Raw genomic sequence first — 27,589 nt, forward strand, 5'->3', positions numbered from 1 at the left:
GCTCTGGTTCATTGAGAAGGAGAAAAGGAAAGAGAGAGCCTGTTGTCATGGTAACAGCAGCCTTCTTCGTAACCAGTTTGTTGCCATGGAGATTTCCAGGCAGCTCACCTTGTATGTGAGGTGTGACTGAATGGCCTGACCGTTCCTGGATCCTATGTACTGGGATGGGAGTTGGGTGTTCGTGGAGTGGAATTGTGAGGATAGGCCATTTGCTCAGAGGTGTTCCTACCTTCGGAATTAATAACAGTCTCCCCATGGCACAGAGAGGAAAACTGAAATGGGGGTAATTCATTGGTTCCCTTTTTACCACATCAGTGTCATTCCCTCCATGAAGAGGGAAGATGAGGAAACAGAAGCAGAGTGGGTAGACAAGAATAGAATTTGCTCATTCATTGTCTATCCCATCATTTTTGCCATGGTACAGGTGGAGAAGAGAGGTAACATGGCTTAGTATATAACCTTTCTTGGAGTCAAGATCTGTGTTCAACTTCTTCCTTTGACATACCAAGTGTGTGAACCCAGGCAACTCACTTAATCTTTCACTGCCCATTGCAAAGCAGATAGATATAGATATAGATATAGATATAGATATAGATATAGATATAGATATAGATATAGATATAGATATAGATATAGATATAGATATAGATATAGATATAGATATAGATATAGATATAGATATAGATATAGATATAGATGTAGATGTAGATGTAGATGTAGATGTAGATGTAGATGTAGATGTAGATGTAGATGTAGATGTAGATATAGATATAGATGTAGATGTAGATGTAGATGTAGATGTAGATGTAGATGTAGATGTAGATGTAGATGTAGATGTAGATGTAGATATAGATATAGATATAGATATAGATATAGATATAGATATAGATATAGATATAGATATAGATATAGATATAGATATAGATATAGATATAGATCTGCATTGGTGGACAGTTTTCTCACTGGGAGTTCCTTATGCTGATAAAGCATAAATCCAGTCCAAAATAAAATATATAAAGAACTTCAGTGGTTCAAAGGAAAGTGTTAATAATAGAATTGAGGGTCAAGGTATAGTCCAAGGCTCATTTACCTCTCCCCGCCAAAATCTTCTATGGATAGTACAGATTTCCCTTAGAATCCAAGCTATTCTTTGGGCAGAAGTCTGTAGTCTGCAGGAATAACCCTTATCCTAGCAGGAAAGTCAATGCTAAGGTTGACCATGACATCTTCTCCAAAAGAGTGACCACTTCCTCTTCCTTCCATGCATACTTTAGCTTCATTCCCCCAAGGGATGCACTCCTTTATCCCAAATGGAGAGGAATAGAGAGAGAGATTCCTTCTTCTTGGGGTAGGAGTGGAACAGAAATAGCTGGAACAAAGAGTCAGCTAGCTTCCCTTTAAACAATCACGTCTATACTTCCCATGTAAGTAGCTTATAGGAAGTTGGATGTTTGAATCTGCTTCACATTCTTGGGGGATTAAATAGTTGCCTGATTCACCTCCTAGGGTGAATCTTTAGGTATGAGACATTGACTCACCATCCTTGGGAGTTAGGGCTTTTCTTGCTCAATCAAATTTCATTTGTTCTCCTGGGGCCCACAATTAAGGAATGGGGCTCAGGGGCAGGGGTTTGTATGTAGTGGTGGCAGGAGGTAGTGTTCTAAGATTTAATGGGACATTGGAAATACCCATTTCATCCCTAAGTGTGGGGTGAAAATATTACACCACTGGGGCAGCTAGGTGGCAAAGTGGATAGAGCACCGACTCTGGAGTCAAGAGGGCCTGAGTTCAAATCTAGCCTCAGACACTTGACACTTACTAGCTGTGTGACCCTGGACACTTAACCCCAATTGCCTCACCAAAAAAAAAAGAAAATATTACCCCACCCTCCTAACATAAATAAACCTTTGTACATGGACATTCATTACATACCACCCCCACCTCCAGGAATTCACCTTCATTAGATTACACAGACTGTACAAAAAATACAGAGAGATAAATTTATACACAAAGGCCACACAAGCTATTCCACACATAAAAGGATAGAATAGCTATATCTTCTACTGTACAAGGATGTGCCTTACCAAACACTATTCCAGACACAATCTACATAGCTCCAGGGCACAAACATTTGTATTCTTATACCTCCCTCCCTCTAAGTATACACAGGCCATAACACATGGGCCAGCCCATAAGCAGGAACAGTCTGAATAGGTCTGGGATGAATACATTCCCATGCACCTGCAGTCCTATCACCACCTCCCAAACACACACACACACACAAGCATATATGAACTAACCAACAAGCTGACCACCATTCCACACACACTGTGTATTACACAAGCATTTGCATATTACACACCGAGTGAGTCAAATGTCCAGAGAGAAGGGGGAAAAGGACTAGAAAGAAGAGGAATGTTTGATTGTAACATTGCTTTAGCACAGAAACACTAGGCTCAGCTCCAGGTATATAAGACCAGCAATTCTGTCCAGTGAGGAGGAAGGAGAAAGAGGAAATGAAAATGAGGATTAAAATTTTTTTAAAAGGGGGCAGCTAGGTGGCTCAGTGGATAAAGCACTGGCCTTGGATTCAGGAGGACCTGAGTTCAAATCCGACCTCAGATACTTGACACTTAACTAGCTGTGTGACCTTGGGCAAGTCATTGCCCCATCAAAAAAAATTTTTTTTTTACAAGAAAAGAAAAGAAAATGAGGATTAAGATGTGGCTTGTGACGAAAACTAGGACAAAACTAGAGGATGAAAAGGGAACCAACCCACCCCAGATGCACAGAGACAGGCTGAGTAGACAAGTCAGGCTTGGGGGGGGGGGGTGCAGTATGGTTGAGTTATGCCCTTTTGGACTCCCAGTTAGACAGAAAACCAGAAGAATGTGTGCTCTGGCCTTCCTGGAGATCACACCCAGGGTTAGGTGCCCCTAGCACTTCAGCAACGGCCCCTAGTGGCTCTAGAGCTAGGGAGTGTACTGGGCAGTCAATGGTCTAGGATCCAACTACCCCATCCCAGCCTGTCACGATCTCAGAGAGGGGCAAAACTGGAAGGGACCTGAGACACTCGTGAGTTCACACCCCTTCTTTTTTGCAGATGGGTGAACTGAGGCCCAGAGAAGAAAAGGATTTGCCTCAGGTCATACAGCCAGTTAATCCAACAGGGAAGGGGAGAGGACTGCAGTAGGTAAGGAATATCGTGCAAGAAGGGGAACTGAATAGGAAAAGCACTTCCTTATTAGCAATAGTACTCAGCTCTGCTCCGTCCTTCCCACACCAGTTCCTCAGCTCTTGGAAGGTCCTGTGGAAACATTTCCCTTCCCTTTCAGCTTCTCTAATTTCCCCAGTTCTGTCCCACGGGATGAGCCTTACAGCTCCACTTCTGGAGATCCTAAGCGCAATGGGGCATTCCTCCTCTCCCACAAGGAGAAACTGAGACACAGGACGATTTGCGGAGCAAAGACCAGGAGAGGAAACGGGAATCCTGAGGCCCAATCCAGTGCTAGATTCCTGCTGGCTCTCGAGGACAGCTGAATGGTGGGAGAGGAGAGCAGGGGTTCCTCCTGGGTCCCTCAACTGCTCTCATGGGGTGAGGTCTCTCTGTGGCTCCAAAAAAACAGTAATCCTTCCTCTAGCCTGGAATACTCATTTTCTTCCTAGAGGCCCCAGTCCATCCAAGGCCCAGGCTCACGTCCCATCCTAAACCCCCGCTCCGCCCCCCTCAAATCCTGCCCTTTTAGACTCCACCTTCTCTTTTCCAAATTTACCCTATCTATCCCCTCTTGACCACTACTAGGTACCAATCTCCCAGAGGGCTCAACCCCGCCCTTTCTTAAAGGCCCTGCCCACCTCGGTTTAGCTCCGCCCCTTCTTCACAAGGCCATTCATCAGGTTAGTGCCCACCCCTTGGCTCTGGCCCCGCCCTTTCTCCCCTGGCCAGCTCAGCCCCGCCTCCTTTCCTTTAGGTCCCTAGCAGCTACCCTCCGATTTCGGCTACCTTTGGTGTCTTCTCCCCGGCAACCGCGCAGGTCGGGGTCCAAGTGGGGACCCGGGCTGGAGGGCCCCTGGCGTCCCACAGGGGACAGAGAGGTGACTGTGAACCTCCGGCTCATGGTGCGTGCGGGGTGGGAGTGGGGAGGATCGGAAGGGGGTGGGGTGTTCAGGTACTGCCTGCTCAGGTTTGTACCCAGATCTCTTAAGTAGCTGCAGCCGGGTCTCCTGGAGGGAGACTGAGCTGCTCCCCCCCACCTCCCACCCCCCCGCCCGACTACTGCTACTTGTCTCGCAGGGTCCTAGCGCCCTTACGCCCTTTCTTGGCCTTTCAGAGAGGGCAACCCCCGGAACAGGAAGAGGTACGCATGTATTTGGCGGGGTGGGGTGGTATTGGAATATGTGGGGTTGGCTCTTTAACCCAACCCAGGACCCTTTCTGGTCAGGCTCCTCTTTCCAGTCCAAGGAGTCTTCTCGCTGTCCCATTAAGTCTTAAAACACCTCCCCCCACCACTACTACACACAGACCCCTCCCCCTCAGCCCTCTCCCTGATCATGGGCCCCAAGAGGACAAACTAAATCCGATTGAGCAAGCCTACGAAAATCCGAGTTTATTAGAAACATTCGCGACTGGGAGGAAGGAACCGGCCTGGCCCTGCCTGGCCTCCCGCTGCGGGCCGGCCCGCACCTTCAGCTGGTTTCAGATCTATCCCCATTTGCACAACAAAACTTCGTCCACTCCTTCCTTAGCTCCCATATCCACGGCTCTGGCAGAGCCCGGGGACATGAGAGATTATTCCTCTGGGCAGTGCAGGAGGTCGTAAGTCACGTAGCCCACCTGGTCCACCTTGTTCACCTGGTTCTGAGAACTCACTCGCCAGAAGAAGCGGTCCTGGCAGAAGTACGACTTTTCTATGGATGGAAGTGGGGAGGGGATGTGAAGATCGTATCTCAGATTTGGAAAGGGATCTCAGAAGTCACCTACTCTAATCTCCCCACCGGTAAGGGAATGTCATCCGCAATCCAAACCTCCACTCACTGGGACCACTCCCCTCAACTGCATTCTTGACATTCATCTAGTCTCTATTTTAATATCTCTGACGACGGTGGGGAGTTCACTACTTTAAAAAAAGGGGGGGGGGGGCAGGGGCAGCTAGATGGCGCAGTGGATAAAGCACTGGCCTTGGATTCAGGAGTACCTGAGTTCAAATCCGACCTTAGATACTTAACACTTACTAGCTGTGTGACCCTGGGCAAGTCACTTAACCCCAATTACCTCGCTAAAAATATATATATATATAAATAAATAAATGAATGAATGAAATTAAATGAAATGAAATGAAAAGATTGTTTAAAGGGGGGGGGGGCAGCTAGATGCACCGGCCCTGGAGTACCTGAGTTCACATTCGGCTTCAGACACTTAACACTTACTAGCTGTGTGACCCTGGGCAAGTCACTTAACCCCAATTGCCTCGCAAAAAAAAGGAAAAAGAAAAAGGAAAAAAAGGGCAGCTAAATCCATTGTTAGAAAATTTTTGAAAGTGCTGAAATTATTGAGCTGAAATTTACCTTCCTGTAAATTCCCCTTCCTGACTTAAGTCTAAGACTTTTTTCTTATGATAACTCTTCAGATATTCAATATTTATAATTTCCCTAAATATCTGCTAAACATCCTCCAGTTTCTTCACCCATGACATGACATGGCATGAGTTCCCATCCTGGTCACTCTCCTCTGGAAAGGTTACACCTTCTCCATGTTCTTCCTGAAGTGAGGTTCCCAGAATTCCTGATGGCATTTGACCAGGTCAGAGAACAATGGGACAGTCACCTCTTTGATTCTGGATGTTAGACTTTGAATCATGGAGACTGAGATTTGGTTAGCTACCACATGACAGAAATGACTCATATGGAACCTGTGGCTAACTAAACCCTACCACCTTTATCACCCAGTGTTGACTGGCCACATTCTCCCTCAATATAGCTGAACTAGTGATTTTTAGAATCTAAGTGCAGAGCTTCATATTTACCCTCATTGAAGTTAATCTTTTTAGATTAAGCCCAATAGTCCTAGTCTATAGACGTTTTTTCTTGGATTGTTATTCTGCTACCCAACACATTAACTACTCTTCCCAGTTTTTGTATCATCTCCAAATTTGATAAGCATTCCCCTGACCTATGGGTCAAAAAAGGAAATTAGGTTAGTCTAAGAGAGCTTGTTCTTAGTGAACCTTAATTGGCTCCTATTGACCACTGCTTCTCTTTGTTCTAAATTGCTTATAAACTATCTCTTTAATAATGCTTTCTGGAAAAGGAGTTCTTCACCTTTATGTCATGACCCCCTTTGGCAGTCTGGTGAAGTCTATGGACTCCTTTCTCAGAATCATGTTTTTAAGTTAATAAAATACATAGGATTACCCAAAAAGCCAATTCTATTGGAATAAAGATGTATTTTTCCTATCTAAGTTCATGACCCCCTGAATTCCATCTACAAACCATGTGGAGTCTGTGGACCCAAAGTTAAAACCCCCTGTTCTCTAGAAGGTTTTCAATAATTACAAACCGTATTTTATTTTTATTTTTATCACACCCAACTATAAATAATCCCAGACCAATTCCACCCTCTCCCTTCCCAGGTGAGAAATCCTGTTTTATCTCATGAGAATGATGGGGAAGGGGAGCCAAGAAAATAGAGATAGGCATGGAGTAACATGTAATAGAAAAGGGACAGCCTCAGACCTGCATTCCTTACCTTGATACAGGAAAACATCATGAACATCCTCAGGTACTCCAGGGAACATGCCCTCCACAGGGTAAGGTTCACTTGGCTCTACCTTTTGCTTCTTCACATCCAACCTTGAAAGAAAGTGTTAGGATTTATGTCCCATACCCAAGCATCCCTCCCCCCAATCACCTTACTCTGCTCAGGTCCTCTCTCACCTCCAAAATTGATTATGGCTGAACAATAGCACCTTGCCCCCATTTCGTGGAATGGCACCAGTTATGCTGTGCACGTTGGAATCTAGGCCCAGTTTATCCAGTCGTCGGGGTCCCAGAACTGACTGGCCTGTGTATACCCATACCTGTTGGCCTGCAGAAAGTAAGAGAAAGGGGGACAGCTAGGTAGTGCAGTGGATAAAACACTGGCCCTGGATTCAGAAAGACCTGAGTTCAAATCTGACCTCAGACACTTGACACTTACTAGCTGTGTGACCCTGGGCAAGTCACTTAACCCTCATTGCCTTGCAAAAAAGAAAGAAAGAAAGAAAAAAGAAAGTAAGAGAAAGACTAAGGACCCACATCCAAGAGAAATTTTAAGGGCAGGATGATATAATAGAAAGAGTGCTAGGTTTGGAATCAAGAGATCTGGATTTGAATCTCTGCTCTGACACTTATTTAGCTACGTGATCGTGAGAAAGTTATATAATCTCTCTGAGCTTCAGTTTCCTTATCTGTAAAATGAAAGTGGGGGTGGGGGTGGGGGGAGGAAGGAGAGTCACACTTTGCCTACTTCACAAGACTACAATGAAGAAAACACTTTATAAACCTTAAAATGCTATAGAAATGTGAGTTGCTTATTATTGTTGGATGTAAAAGGAATTCTGTTCTGGGGGCAGCTAGGTGGCTCAGTGAATAAAGGACTGGCCCTGGATTTAGGAGGACCTGAGTTCAAATCCAGCCTCAGACACTTGACACTTACTAGCTGTGTGACTCTGGGCAAGTCACTTAACCCTCATTGCCTCACGGCTGGGGGGGGGGGGGAGGAATTTTGTTCTAAAGGTAGTCTGTACCTTTGCATTCTCCATTTTACAGGGAAAAGGAGAAACAGTTATGTTGGAAGGAGCACTGAATTGGGAGTCAATTCTTATTCTAACTCTGCTATTTGCTACTCCAGTGTAACCTTGGGTAAATCGCATAATCTGTAAAACAAGAGGTTTGAACTAGGTGGTTTCTTGAGTCCCTTCCATCTCCATAGGTTATGAACCTGGGTTCATATCTGGGTTACAGAGCCATTATCCCGATCCATTCTCTATGGTCCTTTAAGGACCCGTCTCATCAGGAGAATTCGTGGAGGATTGTCGGGGGTGGAGCTCCCTACACCTTTACCTGAGAAGAAGAAGAGTTTCTTAGTAAGTGGATCTTCAAAAGCGGTATCCAGTTTCGGGGGCAATGCAGACCAGGTATTGGCTATGAAGAAGGGGCCTTGAGCCCGCCCATTGGAGCCCTGCTGGACTCGCCAGTACCGCCTGAGGAAGAAAGGAGAACAGCAGGGGGCGCTCAGCCACAGTTCAGGCCATCCCCTCCCAGAACTGCATTTAAGTCACCCTCTGAGTGGTCCAGAGACCAGTGCTCACCCGTCTTTAAATAAGTGAAGCAGGCCGCGGATCTCAGCGATGGCATCGAATATATGTACGCCACAGACGTCATCAGCTGGGTCCAAGGGCTCAGTGGGAGGCACAGCGGGGTTGGCTGTGGGAGGACCAGTGGGGCCAGCAGTGGGGAGTGCTGAGGGTCGAGCGGTAGGAGGGCCGGTGGGTCTGGCGATGGGGGGCAGGGTGGGGCAAGCATTGGACTGGGTGGTGGAATCTGGCTCTAAAGGAGAGGAGGTCGGAGGTTTGGGGTCCGGCTCAGTCCTAGAACCTAAATATGGGAAGACAAGAAGGGAATAAGACTTCCTTCTCTTTATCTATCCCCTTCTCAATCCCCATTACCCGACTCTACAGGTAACCGGGTGCTTCTCCTATCACCACCTCTCAGTATATAGATATATTGAGATATCGATATGTAGATGTTGGAATTAGGATGCTCTCTCTCACCATTTGGATGTTGGTTCCCTGCCCTTTCTCACCGCATAACCAGATAGTGTACTACCATCCTCACCATACAGATGTTGGATTCCCTTCACGTCATCCGGATGCAATGGGGGTCCCTCGGTAAAACTGTACATTGGGAACATCAACGCTTCCCGCACAGATGAGTGGTCCAAACCCAGTGCGTGCCCAAACTCGTGCGCGGCCACAAGGAATAAGCTGTATCCTGGACGAGGAACGGGGAATGAAGAAAGTGTCTAGATTCTCCCTCCCTGTTCCCTCCCCCTCCTATCCTCACCGCATCCCTTCTTAGCCTCTGACATCTCTCTCCATCATCCACCCCTCGTGCTGTCTCAGCTCGAGTCCTTCCCTTGAGACGCTTAATCCACCCATCCTACCTCGATCCTGACAGAACCCCCACTTGCGGTCCCGGTCGAAGTCATCTGTGGTTGCACACCAGAGATGACCATCAGTGCGGCCCTCACTGGTGCAGGCGGAGTATTCTCGATTCAGGAAAGTGAAGGGAAAGACGCAGGGTTCCCCTTGAGAGTTGCCTCCGGTTACCGCAGTATCTGTAAAAGAAGTAGAGTCGGGCCGTGAAGGGGAGAAGGGCAGGGAGGATGGCATTTTCCTCTAGGAAGAGGTGGGGAGAGGTGCAGCGGAAGGCAAAATCAGTACCTCGGTTGGGGCAGAAGCCGTAAGTCTTGTCCTGATCGTAATTGGCTGTGGTGGCGCACCAGCGGTAGCCATCAGAGCGTCCGTCGGTGGTGCAGGCTGTGTAGGAACGACCCTCGAAGGTGAAGGGGAACACGCAAGGTTCTCCATTGGCGTTACCGTCCAGGGTGTAGAGCACTAGAGTCAAGAGGCGGTGCTAGAATTAGGTTCACCCTTCCTTTCGTTCCCTAGTTAGAATTCCATCTCTGAGACCCCAGGAGGCGAAGGTAGGAGCCGCTGACTCTCCCCCTCATCTCATTCTTCCCTCACTTTCTATCCCCGCCCCCACTTCATCTGGGCCCGCAGCTCACATTCGCTGGGGCAGAAGCCGTAGAGGTTGTCAGTGTCGTAGTTAGCTGTAGTGCTGCACCAGGGCAGCCCGTCAGAGCGGCCTTCGGTGGTGCAGGAAGAGTAGGAGCGGCCCTCGAAGATGAAGGGAAAGTGGCAGGGGGCGCCCTTTGCGTTCCCGAACCGCGTTTGGACCACTGTGGGAGGAGGGGGAGAGCAGAGAGTTAGGTCGGACTGGACCTTCCCAAGGGAGAGCCCTACCTGGGAGAGGAAGAGGTGCACAATTCAGTGGGGGTGGAGGAGGGGAGGTGGAGGGAGGTGGGAGGGAGGTGGGAGGGAGGGATGATGATATGAAAGCTCACCGACGCCTTTGCCCAGGGTCCAGAATTCATCGTCGTCAAAATGGGCATCTCCCTGGATTCCTGGGCCGGGGGGGAAAGCGTGAGCCAAGAGCCCATCTTTCCCGTCGAAAGGATATCCATCACCATGTTCTGGCAAAGGAGAAGAGGAAGGGACCGGGTCAATATGAGGCCACAGGAAGGGAACTACTGGAGCCTTTTCCTCGCCCACTCCACTCCACCACAGCTCTTCCAGTGCACTCCGTTGACTGCCCCCTCACCTTTGGTCCCAAACTGGATAAGGATGTCTGCGTCCCCACTGCTGAGACGGGTAAAGGTGAGTGGGGTCACGCTACTCCATAGAGCGAAGGCTCGATCAAAAGCGTCATCCGTCACTTCAGGAGGCAGGTCTGGGGAGTAATTCTGGACCCTACAAGAAGGTAAGAGAATCAGAGCGCGAGCGCGCTCACACACACACACACACACACACACACACACACACACACACGCACGCACGCACGCACACACACGGAGTGGGTGGGGGCAGGTTTCTAAGGCCACATAATGAGTTCGTGCCAGAGCTGGGACTGGAACCCAGGTCTCCTAATTTCTCGCCCTTGGCCACTTTCCTCCACACTCTCCCCAGGAGTTCCTGCAATACAAGTGCTTCCTCATTCCCCATGCCCTGACTCCTCTTCCTGCTAACCGATAGGTGATGTTCTGATGTTTCCACTTGAGCTCGCCCTCGAAGGTTTGGAATCGGCCCACGTCGGGCACTCCGCAGCGCGGGGCGCGCATTGCTGCTAGGGTGGCGCTGTCCAGCTCTCCTGTCAGTGGCAGGGCCAGCTGACGCTGAAGTTTCCTTAGCGCACGCTTCCAAGGAGCATTGCCGTTGTGTAGCAACCCTGCCGGGACGTAGCCGTAACGATTCAGGTACTCCTGGTGGGAAGTGATTTGCAGCTGATCACCCTAGTCCTCTCCCATCCTCACTGTCCCCTTTAGCCAGACGGCCCAATGCTTGCCTTTTATAGTCCCTGTGCCCTACCCTGGGTACATCCTCCCTAATGTCAGTCACCCCTCGTACATCCCAACATCTAGCTTCAGGTGCACACCACACTCCCTGTTTAGGCCCTACTTCACTCTGTGGTATCCTAAGCACACCTCTAACCTATCCCCTGCCCATTCTCTTCATCCACTTTTCTGGACTCCTGTCTCTCAAGCCCCTTAGGCGGGTCAGCTGCCTACCTCAGCGAATTGCTGGTCAGTGAGATTGTTCTTTGTCTCGCCTGGGAAGTTGATCAGAATAGGCCCGGAAGAAGGGTGCCTTCGGGGGGCAGCTGAGCAGTGGCTCAGCACTAAGAGCATCAGCTTGAGGAAAGGCCAAAGCACTGACATGGTGAGCTCTGTGGCAGACTGGAGCCCGAAGGTACAGAAGGGGCTTTATAGAACAAAGGATGAGTCAGGGGGCAGGCAGAAAGGAAGGAGGGGCAGGAACCCCGCCCCTCTTACCCTGCTCTTCAGGTCTGCCAATAGTGACTCAGGAGATTCAGAAGTCTGGGGGGGGGTGCTTCTCTTGAATTGAAGCTCATTTCCCCCCTTTTTGCCTGGCTCCAGCCCCCATAACCATGACTCTCTTCCCCTCACCCCCCCCCCTTTTAACAACTGGAGCTTGATTTGTCGAGTCAGGACCCCAGATGCAGGAAACCACAGCCAAGCTGAAGGAGTTTAAGCACAGCAGGATAGATTGAGGTTTTCCAAGTTGCAGCGTCTGTGGGAACAGGATAGAGAGGATGAAGCCAGTGGGTCAATCCAAAGGAGCTCAGCATGTTACAATCTCCTTGGGGGGTGTTCTCTATTTGAGAGAGGCAGATTGATAGAGTGGAAAATGTCCTGTATTTAGAGTTAAAACATCTGGGATGGAATCATCCTTTGCTGTTTACTACTTGTGTGAAATGAACAAGTTAATTCCCCTGTCTAGGCTTCAGTTTCCTCTCCTTGCTAAACCTACCTCACTAAGTTATTGTACTTCATCAAGTGAGATAATAGATGTAAAGCTACCCTTGCAATGTTATGCCTGTTTGAGATCATAAGCCCCATGAGGGTCAGCCAGGACTTTTGCCTCTTTTTGTATCCCCAGCACTTAGTGCAATACCTGGCACATAGTAGGTGCTTGATAAATGTTTATTGAATTGAATTGAATTGCTACTCTTTTGTTTTGTTTTGTTTTCAGGGTGATGAGGGTTATGTGACTTGCCCAGGGTCACACAGCTAGTAAGTGTCAAGTGTCTGAGGCCGGATTTGAACTCAAGTCCTCCTGAATCCAGGGCCAGTGCTTTATCCACTGCACCACCTAGCTGCCCCCTGAATTGCTACTCTTTCCCTTGTCTTCCTCTCACATAAATTACATAATGTATACCAGGCTTCCTCCTTCTGGAGAAGAAATGGGTACAATGGAAAGGGCCTTGAGTTGAGATTCAGAAAGATCAAGACTCTAGTAACTGCTATGACATAAACTTGCTGTGTTACCTTGGTCAAGTGATCTCTGGGCCTCGACTTCCCCTATCAGTAAAATGAGAGTCCCTCCCAGTCCTATACATAAATGTGACATACCACTAATAATCAACCTGCCTGGTAGGTAGTGCCAGAATTATTATCTCCATTTTACAGATTCGCAACTTCCTACAAGGAAGTCCATTTATTATCATTACCATTTTATGGAAGAGAAAATAGAGGTTCAGAGGCCAGTGATTTCTTCCAGATCATCCAGTTAGTAAATGATAGAGTTAGGCTTCAGTTCTAGGTCTTTTGACTCAAAGGCCTATGCTCTTTCTATTATGCCAAGCTTTCCCTCTGAACCTTAGTTTCCTCATGTATAAAATAAGGATAATAGTACTTGTGCCATCTACTTGATAGGTTTGTTATGTACAACAAATGAGATCATGAACGTGAAGGGCTTGATAAGCTATGAAGTTCCTTTTAAGTGCAGGATGTTATTAAGAATTAAGTAATTGTTCACACTATGATATATGTTCCTGTGCATAGTACACAGAGCTGGTCCATCAGTATATTTATCCTGGACAGAGACTGCAGATAGTGAACTGGGACCAGAATAGAAAAAATTCATGTTCAACCCCCCCCCCACACACACACACACAGACCATACCACACCACACCACTGATTGGCATTTCTCCTATGTGCCCATCTTCTATCACATACCCACATGGAGATCAAGCTAGACTGCTTTGGGGAAAATTCTGAAGTACTTTTAATGACTCCAATCTTCTCCCTGAATCAGTTCATGTTTTAACACCCATATTTTATTTATACTTCATGACTGCAAAGCATGGAATACGATAGTCTCCAAAGCATAAAAGTTGTGGGTCACCCAAATGGCAATGAAGAGACAAATGGTGGGGGGTTAGTAGTGTGAGAAAATAATTATTAATAATGGATTTCCTGGGGGACCCAAGGACCAGTTTCTCAATCCTTTCTCTCCCCCCACCTCTTAGAAACTCCAGTTTGGGAGAAACTTCTGCAAATCTTATTTGAGACAAACGCAAGGGAACAAAAGAAATGGAGATGGACTCTTTTGTCTGGCTCAGTGAATGACAGAAGGTATCAAACCACATCTAGATAATGGACTTGGTTTTGAGCACCTTCATTGAGGGTCCTTTATGGTCTTCTCCCTGATGTCATCTGTAGAGTTCATTTTAATGTAGACCACTCTCAAGTGATGTAATTGAATGATGCTAACCAATTAGCTTTGATCAATGTCTAGTGACCCACCTCTATGGAAAGAGGATAAAAACTCTTGGAAAAGGCCATGAGCTCTCTCTCTTGATGAGCTCTGGGCTCTCCCTCTTAGGACAGAGAAGTCTTCTGGGTCTTCTGAAATTACTTGGGTCTCCTTGAGACCATCTGCTGTATCTCTGAAAAACAGCATGGGTCTTTTGGGACTTTTCTCCTGCTTGAGCTAACCGCCATGCTAAAGCTCTCTCCCTGCTTTCTCTACCATTCAGCCTGAGACCATGAGAAGTTAGGGAGACTCAGTGGTCAATACTGGTACATAATGTCATGGGGTGCAGAGCACCCCAGAAGTTCTCTGGGGCACATCAAGGAACCTTCTCCTTGAGAAACTAAACCAGAGGACAGATAACGCCTAGAGAGATAAGCTCTACCAAATCGGACTGAGCTAGCTTCGGATTCCTACCCTTCATTCTGGTCTCCCTTACCCTGGGGAGATAAATTTGGGTGTGGCTGCGGCCTTTGCGTTCTGAAGAGGGATCTGTAGCCACCCCTCACCCAATTCCTCTAGTCACTACCAGTGGGGGATGGTCCTCCACTCCTCACCCAATTCCCCCAGCTACCACCAGTGGGAGATGATCCTCCCTCACTAAAGGAACTTTTCACAGGCAGATGGTCCACCCTCATCAGTCCTCTATAAAAGTACCTTCCAGTCTCCTGTTTGAGGAGATTTGGTACCTCTGAGCCATGTGCTTTATGCCAATCTCCCCATGAAAAGTCCAAGGATTTCTTTCATGGTTTCCCTCCCCCCACCCTTCCCTTCCCTTGCTCCTAAATAAACTATCACCTTATTCTAACTACTTTTGTGTGCAAGAGGGTGTAATTCTTTAAAGAGGAATTCCTAAGAACCCCAACCCCTGATCTAACCTGTACCCCATTCCCCCATATCAATAATATTAATAAAATTAAAATAGTCTTACCCAAAACTGATATCTAGAGTTATAGCAATTAAAATTTTTTAAAACACAGTAGACTGCAGTGTACTACCAATAAATAAATGTAAAGGATAAGTGGTATAAAAATTAGAGAAATGAATTACCGGATAAGGAGATGGGCCTGTCATATAGTGATAACACATGGATATCTTTTGTGCTCCATTGAGATCCATTGTCAAGGTCCTCAGCATGTTGGGTGGACCTTATAGTAAGGGAGGACATGGACAAAGATCACCCAGGCTAGCTCCATGGATGTATCGAAGTTTTCATCCTAAATCTTCTCTGGATTCCTCTTCTCAAGAATGAAATACATAGCTCTAAGGCCACTTCCTGGTTCCCCAGGCCTGCATCCCAGGCTGGGGTGGGGGAAGTGGGGTAGAATTTAGGAGAACCTGGGGAGAGTTCTGCTTTCAACACTGAGGGGAAGTGGTTCTAGTTACCACATCCCACCTCCCTCTCCACTTCCTCCCACCGGGCCTCCCTTACCCAAACCCACACCAAAGAGACTATCTGCTATCTTAGGTCAAGAGAAACAGGGAACAGGATATGACCACTGGTCCCACACTCCCCCTCTCTCAAACCAGGGTCACGCTCTTGGTTTGAGACCCCAGTGGAGGCCGGGTCAGCTAACAGGCACCCTGGGGGCCTGGCACTGCATGAGAAGGGGGAAGGGGAATGCAATGAATCCTTTGGCTTAGGGCCTCCACAATCTGAACTGATTGGAGCCCTGGGATTCTGAGTCAGCATCCTTACCCAAGAGGTGGGATGACACAGCCTGCCAGGGTGTTATTAATAACTTCAACACCCTCTCCCTACCCCCATGAACACCCAGTGCCCCAGTCACTAGGACAAGATCAGCCTCACGAGGTGGATTCCACATGGGGATCTCTTCCCCCTAGGGCATAGCAATGAGCCCTATGCCTCTACCAACTCTGGCATTAGGCTCTGGGGAGGGGCAGAGCAGCTGCCTCTTTGATGCCCCTGGGGCTTGGGCCAGGAAGTGAAGGAGACACCTATGTCTAGGGAGAATGTTAATAACAATTCCCATTTCTATAACACTTTAAGGTTTATAAAGCTCTTCCCTGGGCAATAATCCTGTCAGGTAGGGAATGTATTACTATCCCTATTTCACAGAAGTGGAAATAAAGAGAGGGGAAGTAACCTTCCTAGGGTCACAAACCCAGTAAATGCCAGAGTTCGAACTCAGATCCAGGTTCTCCTGACCATCAGGCAAAGACTCCTGCACAAATGACATTACAAATCTCTCTGGTTTTGGGGACTTGGAGCAGAACACTTGGAAAGGACTGGTACCAACGAGGTTGCTAGTTTGTTACACAAAGCATCCCTCTGATTTTTATATCATTTGAATATCCTTGGCATCATGTATAGTTAACTTCAGCCCATGCAGAATCACTTTAATTTCCATTATCCTTCAGCACCCAGAGGGGAAACAAGTCCAAGGTCAGGGTTGCCAGTCTCCACCATGTCCAACCTAAGAGCTAACCAGCACTTGCTATATTTGGAAGGGGGAGAAGTGTCTTGAGTTCCTGGAAATTCTGGAACCAGGGGAATTTGTCTAATTGTGTAACAGAAAGAGTGTTGGACCTTGAGTCAGGAGAAGCCTGGGTTTGAATCCCAGGCCTGATATTGGCTGTGTGATTATGAGCAAGTGATTTACTTTTTTTGAGCTTAAGTTTCCTTTTCTGTAAATTAAGATAATTCCTATAGTATCGACTTCACAGGATTGTTATGAGGATCAAAGTGTAATGTATGTAAAATACTTTGCAAGTCTTAAAACCATACATATATTCATATATGCACATCACAGTACATATATGTGTGGATATAAAAATGTGTCAATATAGGAATGTGTGTATATATGTATGACATGTATATATACACATAGATACATGTGTGGCTATATATGTGTGTGTGTGTGTATACAATGCACATATGTGTATCCACATATAAACCACACAGCCTAGGGGGAAAAATTGGGTTCCACCTTGGCCATTCATTCCTTCCCCACCTTGCTACACCTGACCCCCCAGCCCCCTTGCTGTGCACACACACACACACACACACACACACACACACACACACACGCACAAATTAACACTTCTAAAATATTTATTTTATATCCAATCTAAGTCTGGCTCTGGGCTATGTAGAGGAACACAAAAGAGGGTCAGATTCCTTAGTATCACAGAACCAGTCAGAGCTTAAAATCTGACAAATCCAACAGGAATATTTTGTCCAATTTCTTCATTTTTCAGACAGAGAAACTGAGGCTTAGAGAGCATAAAGTCATATAGCTAGGTCTCTTTCATCTGTAACCTTCTAAGAATCTATGGATCTCAATTCAACATTTATGAAACATCTACTATGTATAAGGCATTATGCTCAGTACTGGGACAGATTCAAAGTTTAGATTAGATTTAGCCCCTGCTTTTATGAAGCTTTCAATCTAGTAGGAAAATATACACAGAAAGTCATAATGCACAGTAATGGTACATGGCAAGCATGCAAAAGAAATTTGAAGAAAGTGCTTTGTGAGGTCAGAAAGGTAGGATGTAGGCAGCAGTGGTGTGCTGGTAAATGTTTAACAACTATTTCCCTAGGAAAAAATGTCCACACCGTTAAGCATAATTTGCCTTATTAACATTTTCTCCATCACTTTCTTAAGTCTAGAAAATCAACAAAACAACAAATGGGGGAAGCTAGGTGGCACAGTGGATAAAGCACCAGTCCTGGATTCAGGAGGACCTGAGTTCAAATATGGCCTCAGACACTTGACACTAACTAGCTGTATGACCCTGGGCAAGTCACTTAACCCTCATTGCCCTTCCCCCCCCCCCAAAAAAAAATATATATAGCCCTGATTTGTGGTATTTGGCAATTTCCCTGGTGTAAATGCTCACACTGAGAAGTTAACCATCTAGGGGGCGGCTAGGTGGCACAGTGGATAAAGTACTGGCCCTGGATTCAGGAGGACCTGAGTTCAAATCCAGCCTCAGACACGTGACACTACCTGTGTGACCTTGGGCAAGTCACTTAACCCTCATTGCTCCACCCCCCCCCAAAAAGAGAAGTTAACGATCATCTCTTGTGAACTGGTGAACTGGTTAGGGATACTGAAGGTCAGGAAAGCTGGTCATTACTGACTGAGAAATGAGATATCATGAAAGCCATTCAGGAAGAAGTGGCACATGCCTTCGGATTTAAAGGATTTTACTCCCCTTCATACATTCTATGGTCCAGCTACACTGGTCTTCATGCTGCTTCTCCTGAGTGACATTCCATTTCTGATTACCTTGCTTTTGCATAGTTTGAGCCCCGATCTTTGGAATCCACTCTGCCCTCACTGCTGCCTTTTAGAATCCCTATCTTCCTTCAAAATCTCACTCAAACATTGCCTCCCACCTAAGAACTTTTCTGATCTTCCCAGCTGCTGGCACACACCCCCACCCCCCACCTTCCAATTGCCTTGTATTCACTTTATACTTATGTTGTGTATCTTTTTATTTTATTTTATTTTATTTTTTTGGTGAGGCAACTGGGGTTAAGTGACTTGCCCAGGGTCACACAGTTAGTAAGTGTTAAGTGTCTGAGGTCACATTTGAACTCAGGTCCTCCTGACTCCAGGGTCGATGCTCTATCCACTGCGCCACCTAGCTGCCCCATGTATCTTTTGTATAATATTATATGAGCACATATTTTCTCTCCTGACAGAATGTTTATCTCCTTGGGGTTAGTGGTTTCTTCACATTAGCCTTTGCATCCCAAGTGCCTTGCACATTTTTATAAATTCTTGTTGATTGATTTTCAACAATAAGAGAATATTTGAAAAGGGAGGAGTGGTATGAACAAAGTCATGGAGGTGGGAAAGTCCATAACCTTTGTGGGGTCAAGAGTGGAAATAGGCACGTGTTATCTATCCAGGGATGTTCTAAGTGATATGAGGTAACATGAAAAGAAGCTTCCTTCTACCTGCAATATTCTGAGAATCTATAAGTCTTTATCAGAAAGATGGGTTACTGTAGTTATGAAATAATGGGTGTAAAAGGAAAGGTACTGAACATAGATTTAGAAGATACAAGTTTAAATCCTGGCTTCAGCATCTATGAGCCATATCATGGGGATGTACTGATATTTACCAGTTTAACAACCAGCTATTCAAAGGGGTGGGGGTGGGGGGACAGAAATGCACACAGGAAGCACTTTTAAGTTTAATCTGCTTTATTAACATTTTCCCTTCACTTTCTTAAGCCTAGGTAATCAACACAACTGTAAATCAAGTCCTGATTTGTAGCATTTGCTAATTTTTCTGGTGTTAAATGTTCACAATGAAAATTTAACAATCAGCTCTTAGCAGCTATGAGCAGACTGCAGCACACTCTGGTTTTCTGTGTGACCTTGCAGAGGGAATTGTGGGAATTAAGTGAACCAACCCTGACTCCATCTTATGACTCAATTCTGGAGCTAGCTTGGTTCCTTTTCTATTCAATTATGGATCTAATCCAATTTCTATCTTGTAAGAAAACTTTATTAAATTATGGGAATTGTGAGAAAACTTGATTGCATTGTTTAAACCTAGCCCTCTGTGACTGGGAAGCTGGATCACCTCCATGTGTTGTGTAGAGACACTTAACTAAGGACCTAGGTTATGCTAACCAGAAACCCAGTCAGATCCAAAGACTGATGCAAGGAGTTTTCTCACAATTATTCATCTCAAATAACCTATATATCTTATCTGAAAACTGGCCCTATACTGGTTTTTGTTTTTCCATGTTCCTTTGAATACAGAGACTTGGTAAGAGGTTGGGGTTGGGTAAGGGATGGGGGTTGGACACCTCCTTTAAAAAAAAATTTTTTTTTTTGGTAAGGCAATTGGGGTTAAGTGACTTGCCCGGGATCACACAGATAGTAAGTGTCAAGTGTCTAAGGCCAGATTTGAACTCAGGTCCTCCTGAATCCAGGGTCAGTACTCTATCCACTGTGCCACCTAGCTGTCCCTGATACCTCCTTTTTTGATTTCAGGGAATGGCACCTGTTCACTCTTCCCCTTCCAAATTGGAAAGCCCTAATCTTAAATCCAGTTGGAAATCAGATTACCTAAATTTTTTATCCTGGTTAATTGTTTTCATTTCATTAAATTGGTCTTATTTGATTAATTGTTTTTATGCATAAAAATTTGTCTCCCCCTATATTGGTCCAGTGCCAAGCCAAGGAGGCCTGTTCCCAATTTGTTATGCCATTGGCATGCACTGCTTAATAAATCAACATGCTCAGAAGCTCGAACCTTTGTTTCCTCACTCACTTCATCTCTCACCTGCCACATTGTACACATTTTTCACAGAATCCCAGAGATAGAAGAAATCAGAGACATCATCTAGTCTAAGCCATAGCTGATTGAACATGCTGTCTCTAATATCTCCAAGTCTTCATCCAGCCTTCACATAGATACCTCAATGGGGGAAATCCACTACCTCCAAAGCAAGCCTATTCCAATGGTTGATAGCTCTGATTGTTAGGAAGTTTTCCCTCACATTGAGATGAAATCTGCCTCTCTGTCACTTCCGTCCATTACATCTATCTCTTCCCCTTCACCCACCCCCCATGTCAAACAGAAGCTAATTTTTCATATTAAAGTTCTCCAAGCATTTGAAGACAGCTATCAAGTCATCTCCAGAGTAAGCATCCCTAGTTCTTCCAACTAACCCTCATACATCATGTTTGTATTCAGGTCACCTTCTTCCGGTGATAAGGCATAAATGAGGGTGAAAGGTCTACTGCATGAGAGACACTAAGTAGAGCAGTTTGGTTATATGGTAGAGGCTGTGAATGGGAGTCCTGTGTGCCTGGAAAGATAGACTAAAACCAGATGGTGATGAGCCCCAAATGCCAAAGAGAGGATTTGACATTTTATCCTAGAAGCAAAAGAAAGCCTCTACAATGTCTTGGGTAGGGGAATGACATAGTTGAAAACCTGGTTGCTGGGAGGATGGTGATACCTTCTCCAGAAATGGACAAGTTAGGAAGAGGGGTGGGTTTAGATCAAAAAGATACTTTGTTCTAGATATCATGCCTCTCTCAATGCATTTATTACTTGTTTTGGCTGCTGTCTTGCTCTCAAAGTTTGAATAAATGAAGAAGCATTTATTAAGAATTTACGGGGCGGCCAGGTGGCGCAGTGGATAAAGCACCAGCCCTGGATTCAGGAGTACCTGAGTTCAAATCTGGCCTCAGACACATGACACTTACTAGCTGTGTGACCCTGGGCAAGTCACTTAACCCCCATTGCCCCGCAAAAAAAAAAAAAAAAAGAATTTACTATGTGCCAGGCACTACGCTAAACATCAGGGAATACAAATATAAGCAAGGAAGACAGTCCCTACCCTCAAGGCACTTACAATATGATGGAGGAAGATAACAAAGGGAAGCTAGAAAGGGTGGGTTTATACCCATGGATCTGATTTGAAAATAGCTGGGTAGTGTCATCGTGGCCTCTTTCTGGGCAAGATAAGGGAAAAGCTCACCTACCAGAGCCTAGGATCCCAGGGACAGAGCTAGGGGGACCAAAGTGCGGACACTGTGGTTCAAAACCCCCTTTTATGGAGACTGCGGTTCCCAGAAACCCCTAGGTTCTTTCTCCATTCTTTGTTGTCTAGTCACGTGTCATCTATTTTGTATTTCTGTGGTTTATTTTCTAAGGACAAGGTTAGAACCATACATTTGCCCTTTTAAAATGGAATCTTATTTGCTCTGGTCCAATGCTCTCCTTTGTGGTGTTTGTGATGGATCCTGATTCTGCCGTGCAGTATATTCACTACTGCATCCAGCTTTGAGTAAACTGCAGGTTTGATAGGCTGCCATGTAAGCCTTCATCCAAGTCATTGAGCAAAACCTTAACTGGCACAAGTTCAAGGACAGGTAGTTTGCAGAAGTATTTCACTAAAGATCACTCTAGCTCTTGGAGACTCATTTTATCTATCTATAAAAGAAGGACAATAATCCTACCTGCCTAATAGGGTTATTTTGGGGAAAGTTTCTTTTCCCAGTAGACCTTAAAAATGCCATTGAAATAAGAGCTGTTGTTTTGATTAAAATATTAGTATTAAATAGAAGATATTTCCCTGAAAGAGCTAAAGTCAAGCCCAGGAGATAAATTATCTGTAGTATCACCTAGAAATAAATCTTAGGGCTATTCATGTACAAAGTTAAATGACAGTTATAATTGAATGAATGTCCAACAAACATTTATTAGGTGGGTGCTATTTGCAATGCATGATTGCTGTCCGTTTTTGGAAGAGGATTAATGACTTCGTAAAGTGATATCTTGGATTTAAGTGAGGCAGAGTTGTGCAAAGTCATCAGCCTCACTTTCTCTTCCGAATCTTCAAAGTCTAGTGGCAGGACAAAAGTCAAGACCACTGGCCATGGCCCAGGATGTAGTGGGTGATCTTGGTGTCTTCAATGCCTGACCAACCTCTGAGAGAGCCACCTTCATAGCCACTGGAACAAACTGTTCTCATCAGGCCAATCTGCCACAGGAAGTCTTCAGATGTTTGGGGTAGACATCCCCCTAACTCACTGATGGGTTTGAGGCCTGTCTGTTATGCTCAACCTGGTTTAGCCTGTCTGCCAAGATGATTTACCAGTGTATGGCCACTATATATGCTACAGCTCCTTGGAGCCACAGGTAAGAGTTGAATGCCACTAGCTGTGTGACCCTGGGCAAGTCACTTAACCCCAATTGCCTCACTAAAAAAAAATTTAAAAATAAAAAAAAAAAGAGTTGAATGCCAGGTAAATACCAAAGGTAGATGAGCAGCCCTGAAGACAGCTTAACTCTCAACATGGTTTAGCCTGTCTGGCACTGAGGGGAAGGCTGAATTTTAGAAAAGACATGGCTATGATTCATGTCCTTAAGCTAATGGTCCAGTACTGGATACCCAGATAAATAGAATACACATCTGAATGTGAAATATGCATACAAGGAATACAAAGTACTATGAGATCAGATGAGAGAGGTACCACCTTCAGCTGAGGAATCAGAGGCGGCTTCATATGGCTCCCTGTATCTTGATCAGACCCTCTCTCTCCATCCCACAATAACACCTGTCAAAAATCCTCCCCAGTGGGGTAGCTAAGTGGCGTAGCGGATAGAGCACTGGCCCTGGATTCAGCAGGACCCGAGTTCAAATCCAGCCTCAGACACTTGGCACGTACTAGCTGTGTGACCCTGGGCAAGTCACTTAACCCTCATTGCCCCACCAAAAAAAAAATCCTCTCCAGGGAAGCTAGGTGGCACAGTGGATAAAGCACTGGCCCTGGATTCAGGAGACCAGAGTTCAAATCCAGCCTCAGATACTTAATTATGTGACCCTGGGCAAGTCACTGAACCTCAGTTTCCTCATATGTAAAAGGGAAACGATAACAATAGACCTACTTCTCTGAGCTCTTGTGAGGATCAAATAAGATGGTAATTGTAAAGCACTTAGCCCAGTTCCTGGCACATAGTAGATGCTATGTAAATGTTAGCTACAATTATTATTATTGGGTTTTTTTTAAGTGAGGCAATTGGGGTTAAGTGACTTGCCCAGGGTCACACCAATTATTATTATTAAGGACAGGCTTGGACAATAAGGGAGAAGATAGAGAAATGTAGATAATACAGATGATAATTCAATTAGATGGCTCCAGAACTGGTTGGGTGGCAAAACCCAGAGTAGTTGTTAATAGTTCAATGTCAATGTAACAGACAGTTTCCAGTGGACTATCCCAGGGATTCGAGCAGTTTAATTTTTTTTATCAATGACTGGGATGAAGACATAAATGGTAGGCTCATAAATATTAATAAATGGCACAAAATTGGGAGGGTTAACTAACACTTTAGATGACAGGCTCAGGATACAAAAAGATCTAGACCACCTAGAGTATTGTACTGAATCTATAAGATGAAACGGAATAAAAATAAATGGAAAGTTTTACCCATGAGCACGAATAATCAACCTCGCAGGTACAAGGTGGGGGAGATGTGGTTAGACAGCAGTTGTTCTAAAAAAGATCTGGGAGTTTTAGTGAACTGCAAGCTCCACAGGAGTCACATGAGGGTGATGTATCAACCCAAAAGGCTCTCGGACTACATTAAGAATCCTAGTTTCCAGGAATCAGGGAGATGAGAGCTCATTTGTACTCTGTCCTCATCAGGCCTCATCTGAAATAGTTTGTTCAGTTCTGGGAACCACAGTTTAAGAGAGATATTAACAAACTGGAGAGTGTCCAAAGGAGAGCAGCCAGGATGGTGAAAGGCCCTTATTCCATAGCACAGGAGGGTCTGCTAAAGGAGCTAGAGATGTTTGGCTTGGAGAAGAGAAGATTCAGAGGGAACCCCATAGCTGTCCTCCAGGACATATGGCAGAGGAATTATATTCCCCTTGTTCTGTTTGACCCTTGAGGGTAGACCCCCCCAAAAAATAGGTGGTAGCTTCAAAGGAGCAAATTTCGGCTTGATGCCAGGAAAAACTTCCTAACAATTAATTTGGCTGCTCAGAGAGGTTCCCTCCTCTCAAAGGTCTTTAAGCAGAGGTTGGATGACCCCTCATCAGGTAGTGTATAATGGGGATTCCTTTCCTGAATGGGTTAGGCTAGAAGGCTTGTGACATCCCTTGCATCTCAAATTCTCTGATTCTATGAAAGACAAAAGTTGCCGAGTCATTCTTTTGCTGAGGTTCACCCCTGCAAAGTATTGGTCTTCAGGATGGAGGAAAGACCTTGAGTTGCCCTTGAGTGCCTAACTCTTCTTGCCCAGCCAAAAATAGAACCCCTACCTCATGCTGAAGATCTCACTAAAGTGAAGAGGGTTAAGGGACCAACCTGGGCATCAAAATCCGTATAATGTGGTGATGATCTTCATAACCCAAATCTACCAAATGCTATTTCATCTGAATGTGAAACAGAATGAGACAACCCTGAGCCAAGAGAAATAGATAGTGGGCCCAGGTCTGCTCCTATTCATCATATAAACCTTGGGAAATATAATCTTTATAATATAATGTAAAAAAGAGTAAGATAATATAAAATAATAGAGCAATGCAATCCTTATAATATAATTATAATAGAGTAACATAATGATATATTGATATAGCATCATCTTTATAACATAACAATATGTTATAAAATAATAATCTTTATACTACATTAATATAATCTTTCCCCTCGTTGAGCTTCATTTTCCTGCTTTATGACAGGAGGTGCTCAGGAGATCTCTGAGGTCTCTTTCAACTCCAAAAATCTGCGATTAATATCCCATCCAGCTCTGACACTGTATGTTCTCTATTGTAGCATTCTATGTTCCAAGGTTCCTTCCAGCTTCCCGCAGTCTATGTTCTGGCTTTACTCTTATGTCTAACATTCTATATGCTATGTCCTAAAGTCCCTTTCAGTGCTGACATTTCCTGCTTTAAGTATCCATGTAACTGAGGTGTTGGTGGCTACTTCCCCCTGAAATCTTCATCTCCCTTCCTGTGGTTCTCTGCTCCCTTCTTCATACGTAGACAGCCTCAGAGAATAAGACATACCAGGAAGGAAAATGCAAAGATCCTCCCTGGGGAGCAGCATTGACTTTTCAGAATCAATGAGCAACAAGACTTACAGCAGGACCTGGGCCCAGCCTGCTCTGGTTTCTTTTTTCTTCCAATTAATCCTGGGACACCGTTATTTGGACGTGATCTGAATAAATTAGCATAATGAATTCCAAAGGCCCCCAACTTCCAGGGTGTTAGGTAAAACAAAACTAATGTATTCACACAACCTACCATGATGTGTTCAAACCTATAACCATTTTGGAGGTTTGATGCACCTGAATTGTAGCAGACTTCTGACTCCCCGGGGGTGGAAGAGAGAATGAGCAAACACAATAGCTGAGAGCCTGGGGTGGGAGTTGGGGACCGAGAAAGGAAGCGAGCAGCCATTCACCTGTGTCTTCCTACTCCTAAAATGAAAGTCTCTAACCTTTTCTAATCCAAGCCCTTAACTTTATACGTGAAGAAACTGAGGTCCAGAGAGGAAGAATATGTTTTACATAATTACACATGTATAACCGATATCTGATTGCTTACTGCCTGGGGGGGGGGGGAAAGGGAGGGAAGGAAGGGGGAAAAATTCAGAACTCAAAACTTTAAATTAAAATGTTTATTATTTTAAAAATCAAATCAGAGAAGAAGAGTAATTGGCCCATGGCCACACAGTGAGCAGTGAGAGAGCAAGGTCACGGACAAGTCATCTCTTGACTTCAAGTCCCCTAATCTACCACACTGAAATGAAGTGAAGAAACAATAGCAATAAGTCACAGTCTTAGGCTTCTTAGGTGGGGCAGTGGAAAGAGTGCCTAGTCTAGAGTCAGGGAGACCTGAATTCAAATCCAGCCTCAGATACTTATCGTGTGACTCCAGGCAAGTCACTTAACCTGTTTGCCTCAGTTTTCTCATTTGTAAAATGAACTGGATAAGGAAATGGCAAACCATTCCAGCATCTTTGCCAAGAAAACCCCAAAAGAGGGTCACAAAGAATTGGACATGACTGAAAATTACTACCACAAGGTTTGCAGAATATTTTGCTAACAAAATCCTTATAAAATAGACCCTACAAATATTATCTTTATTTTATAAATAGAGAAACTGAGGTTCAGAAAGAGGAAGTAAATTGCCCGTGGTCACACAATGAATAACAATAGATCCATTTCTTCTGATTACCTTTTATACATTTCATATTTATTTATCTGGAGTCGTGTTGTTTCTCTCCAGCAGAATGTAAGATCTTTCCCTTAGGGTGGACACATTGATTTTTGTCTTTGTATTTCCAATACTTAGCATAGTGCCTGATGTGTTGTAGGTGCTTAATAGTTTATTAAATTAAGTATTGTTGCAAAGAAAGGGGGAAATTCCCTTTCTGTTCTTTCTCTCACACACCACCCCCCACCCAAACCAAGGGCTTATCTCTGTACCATGTCAAAAATCTTCCCATAAAGAAAATGCTATCCCATAGGGAAAAAAAAAAAAAAGCCTTGGGAAGAAAAATAGCACAAAGAGGAAAGAGAAGAACACTGGCTTAATACATTCCAATGCATTAGCTGCTCTGACAACCAAAACCCCAATGCAGTTAGGGCACTAAAGTGAAATATGCAAATTATCAAATTGTCCTTTCCTTTACATTTCATTTCCAAAAAAATCTTAGGTCCTCCTTTTTACCCGAGTCTCACAGATATTAACAACAACAATAATTGTCATGAATATAGCACTATATATATATATATATATATATATATATATATATATATATATATTGGGGGGCAGGGCAATGGGGGTTAAGTGACTTGCCCAGGGTCACACAGCTAGTTAGAGTCAAGTGTCTGAGGCCAAATTTGAACTCAGGTCCTCCTGAATCCAGGGTTGGTGCTTTATCCACTGTGCCACCTAGCTGCCCCCCACTAGCTATATATTTACAGTATATTTTGCATTCATTCATGATATGGTGGAAAGAGCAGGGTATTGATAGTCAGAGGACCAGGGTTCAAATCTTAACTTTGCTATTTACTATCCCAAAACTCAAACTGATTAACCTCTCTGGGTCTCAATTTCCTTATCTTTCAAATGAGGGGGTTAGATGGATGACCTCAAAGGTCCCTTCCAATTGTAAACCTAT

The 27,589-nt window shown here is 44.9% G+C and overlaps 1 protein-coding gene across 1 annotated transcript; it reads right to left on the reverse strand.

The window, feature by feature from the left end:
• Positions 1 to 4,592: 4,592 nt before the first annotated feature.
• MMP9 (matrix metallopeptidase 9) lies at positions 4,593 to 11,555 on the reverse strand. The gene is made up of 13 exons (XM_043980274.1): positions 11,390 to 11,555; positions 10,851 to 11,083; positions 10,426 to 10,574; positions 10,169 to 10,297; positions 9,830 to 10,003; positions 9,483 to 9,656; positions 9,203 to 9,376; positions 8,875 to 9,030; positions 8,349 to 8,634; positions 8,101 to 8,240; positions 6,934 to 7,084; positions 6,746 to 6,849; positions 4,593 to 4,908 (listed from the first exon to the last, which is right to left on the reverse strand). Exons 1-13 carry the CDS (start codon positions 11,537 to 11,539, stop codon positions 4,790 to 4,792), a joined length of 2,139 nt encoding a protein of 712 aa, XP_043836209.1. The 5' UTR covers positions 11,540 to 11,555; the 3' UTR covers positions 4,593 to 4,789.
• Positions 11,556 to 27,589: the final 16,034 nt, after the last annotated feature.

The sequence above is a fragment of the Dromiciops gliroides genome, chromosome 2, assembly GCF_019393635.1.
Source record: "Dromiciops gliroides isolate mDroGli1 chromosome 2, mDroGli1.pri, whole genome shotgun sequence".
Lineage (NCBI taxonomy): Eukaryota > Metazoa > Chordata > Mammalia > Microbiotheria > Microbiotheriidae > Dromiciops > Dromiciops gliroides.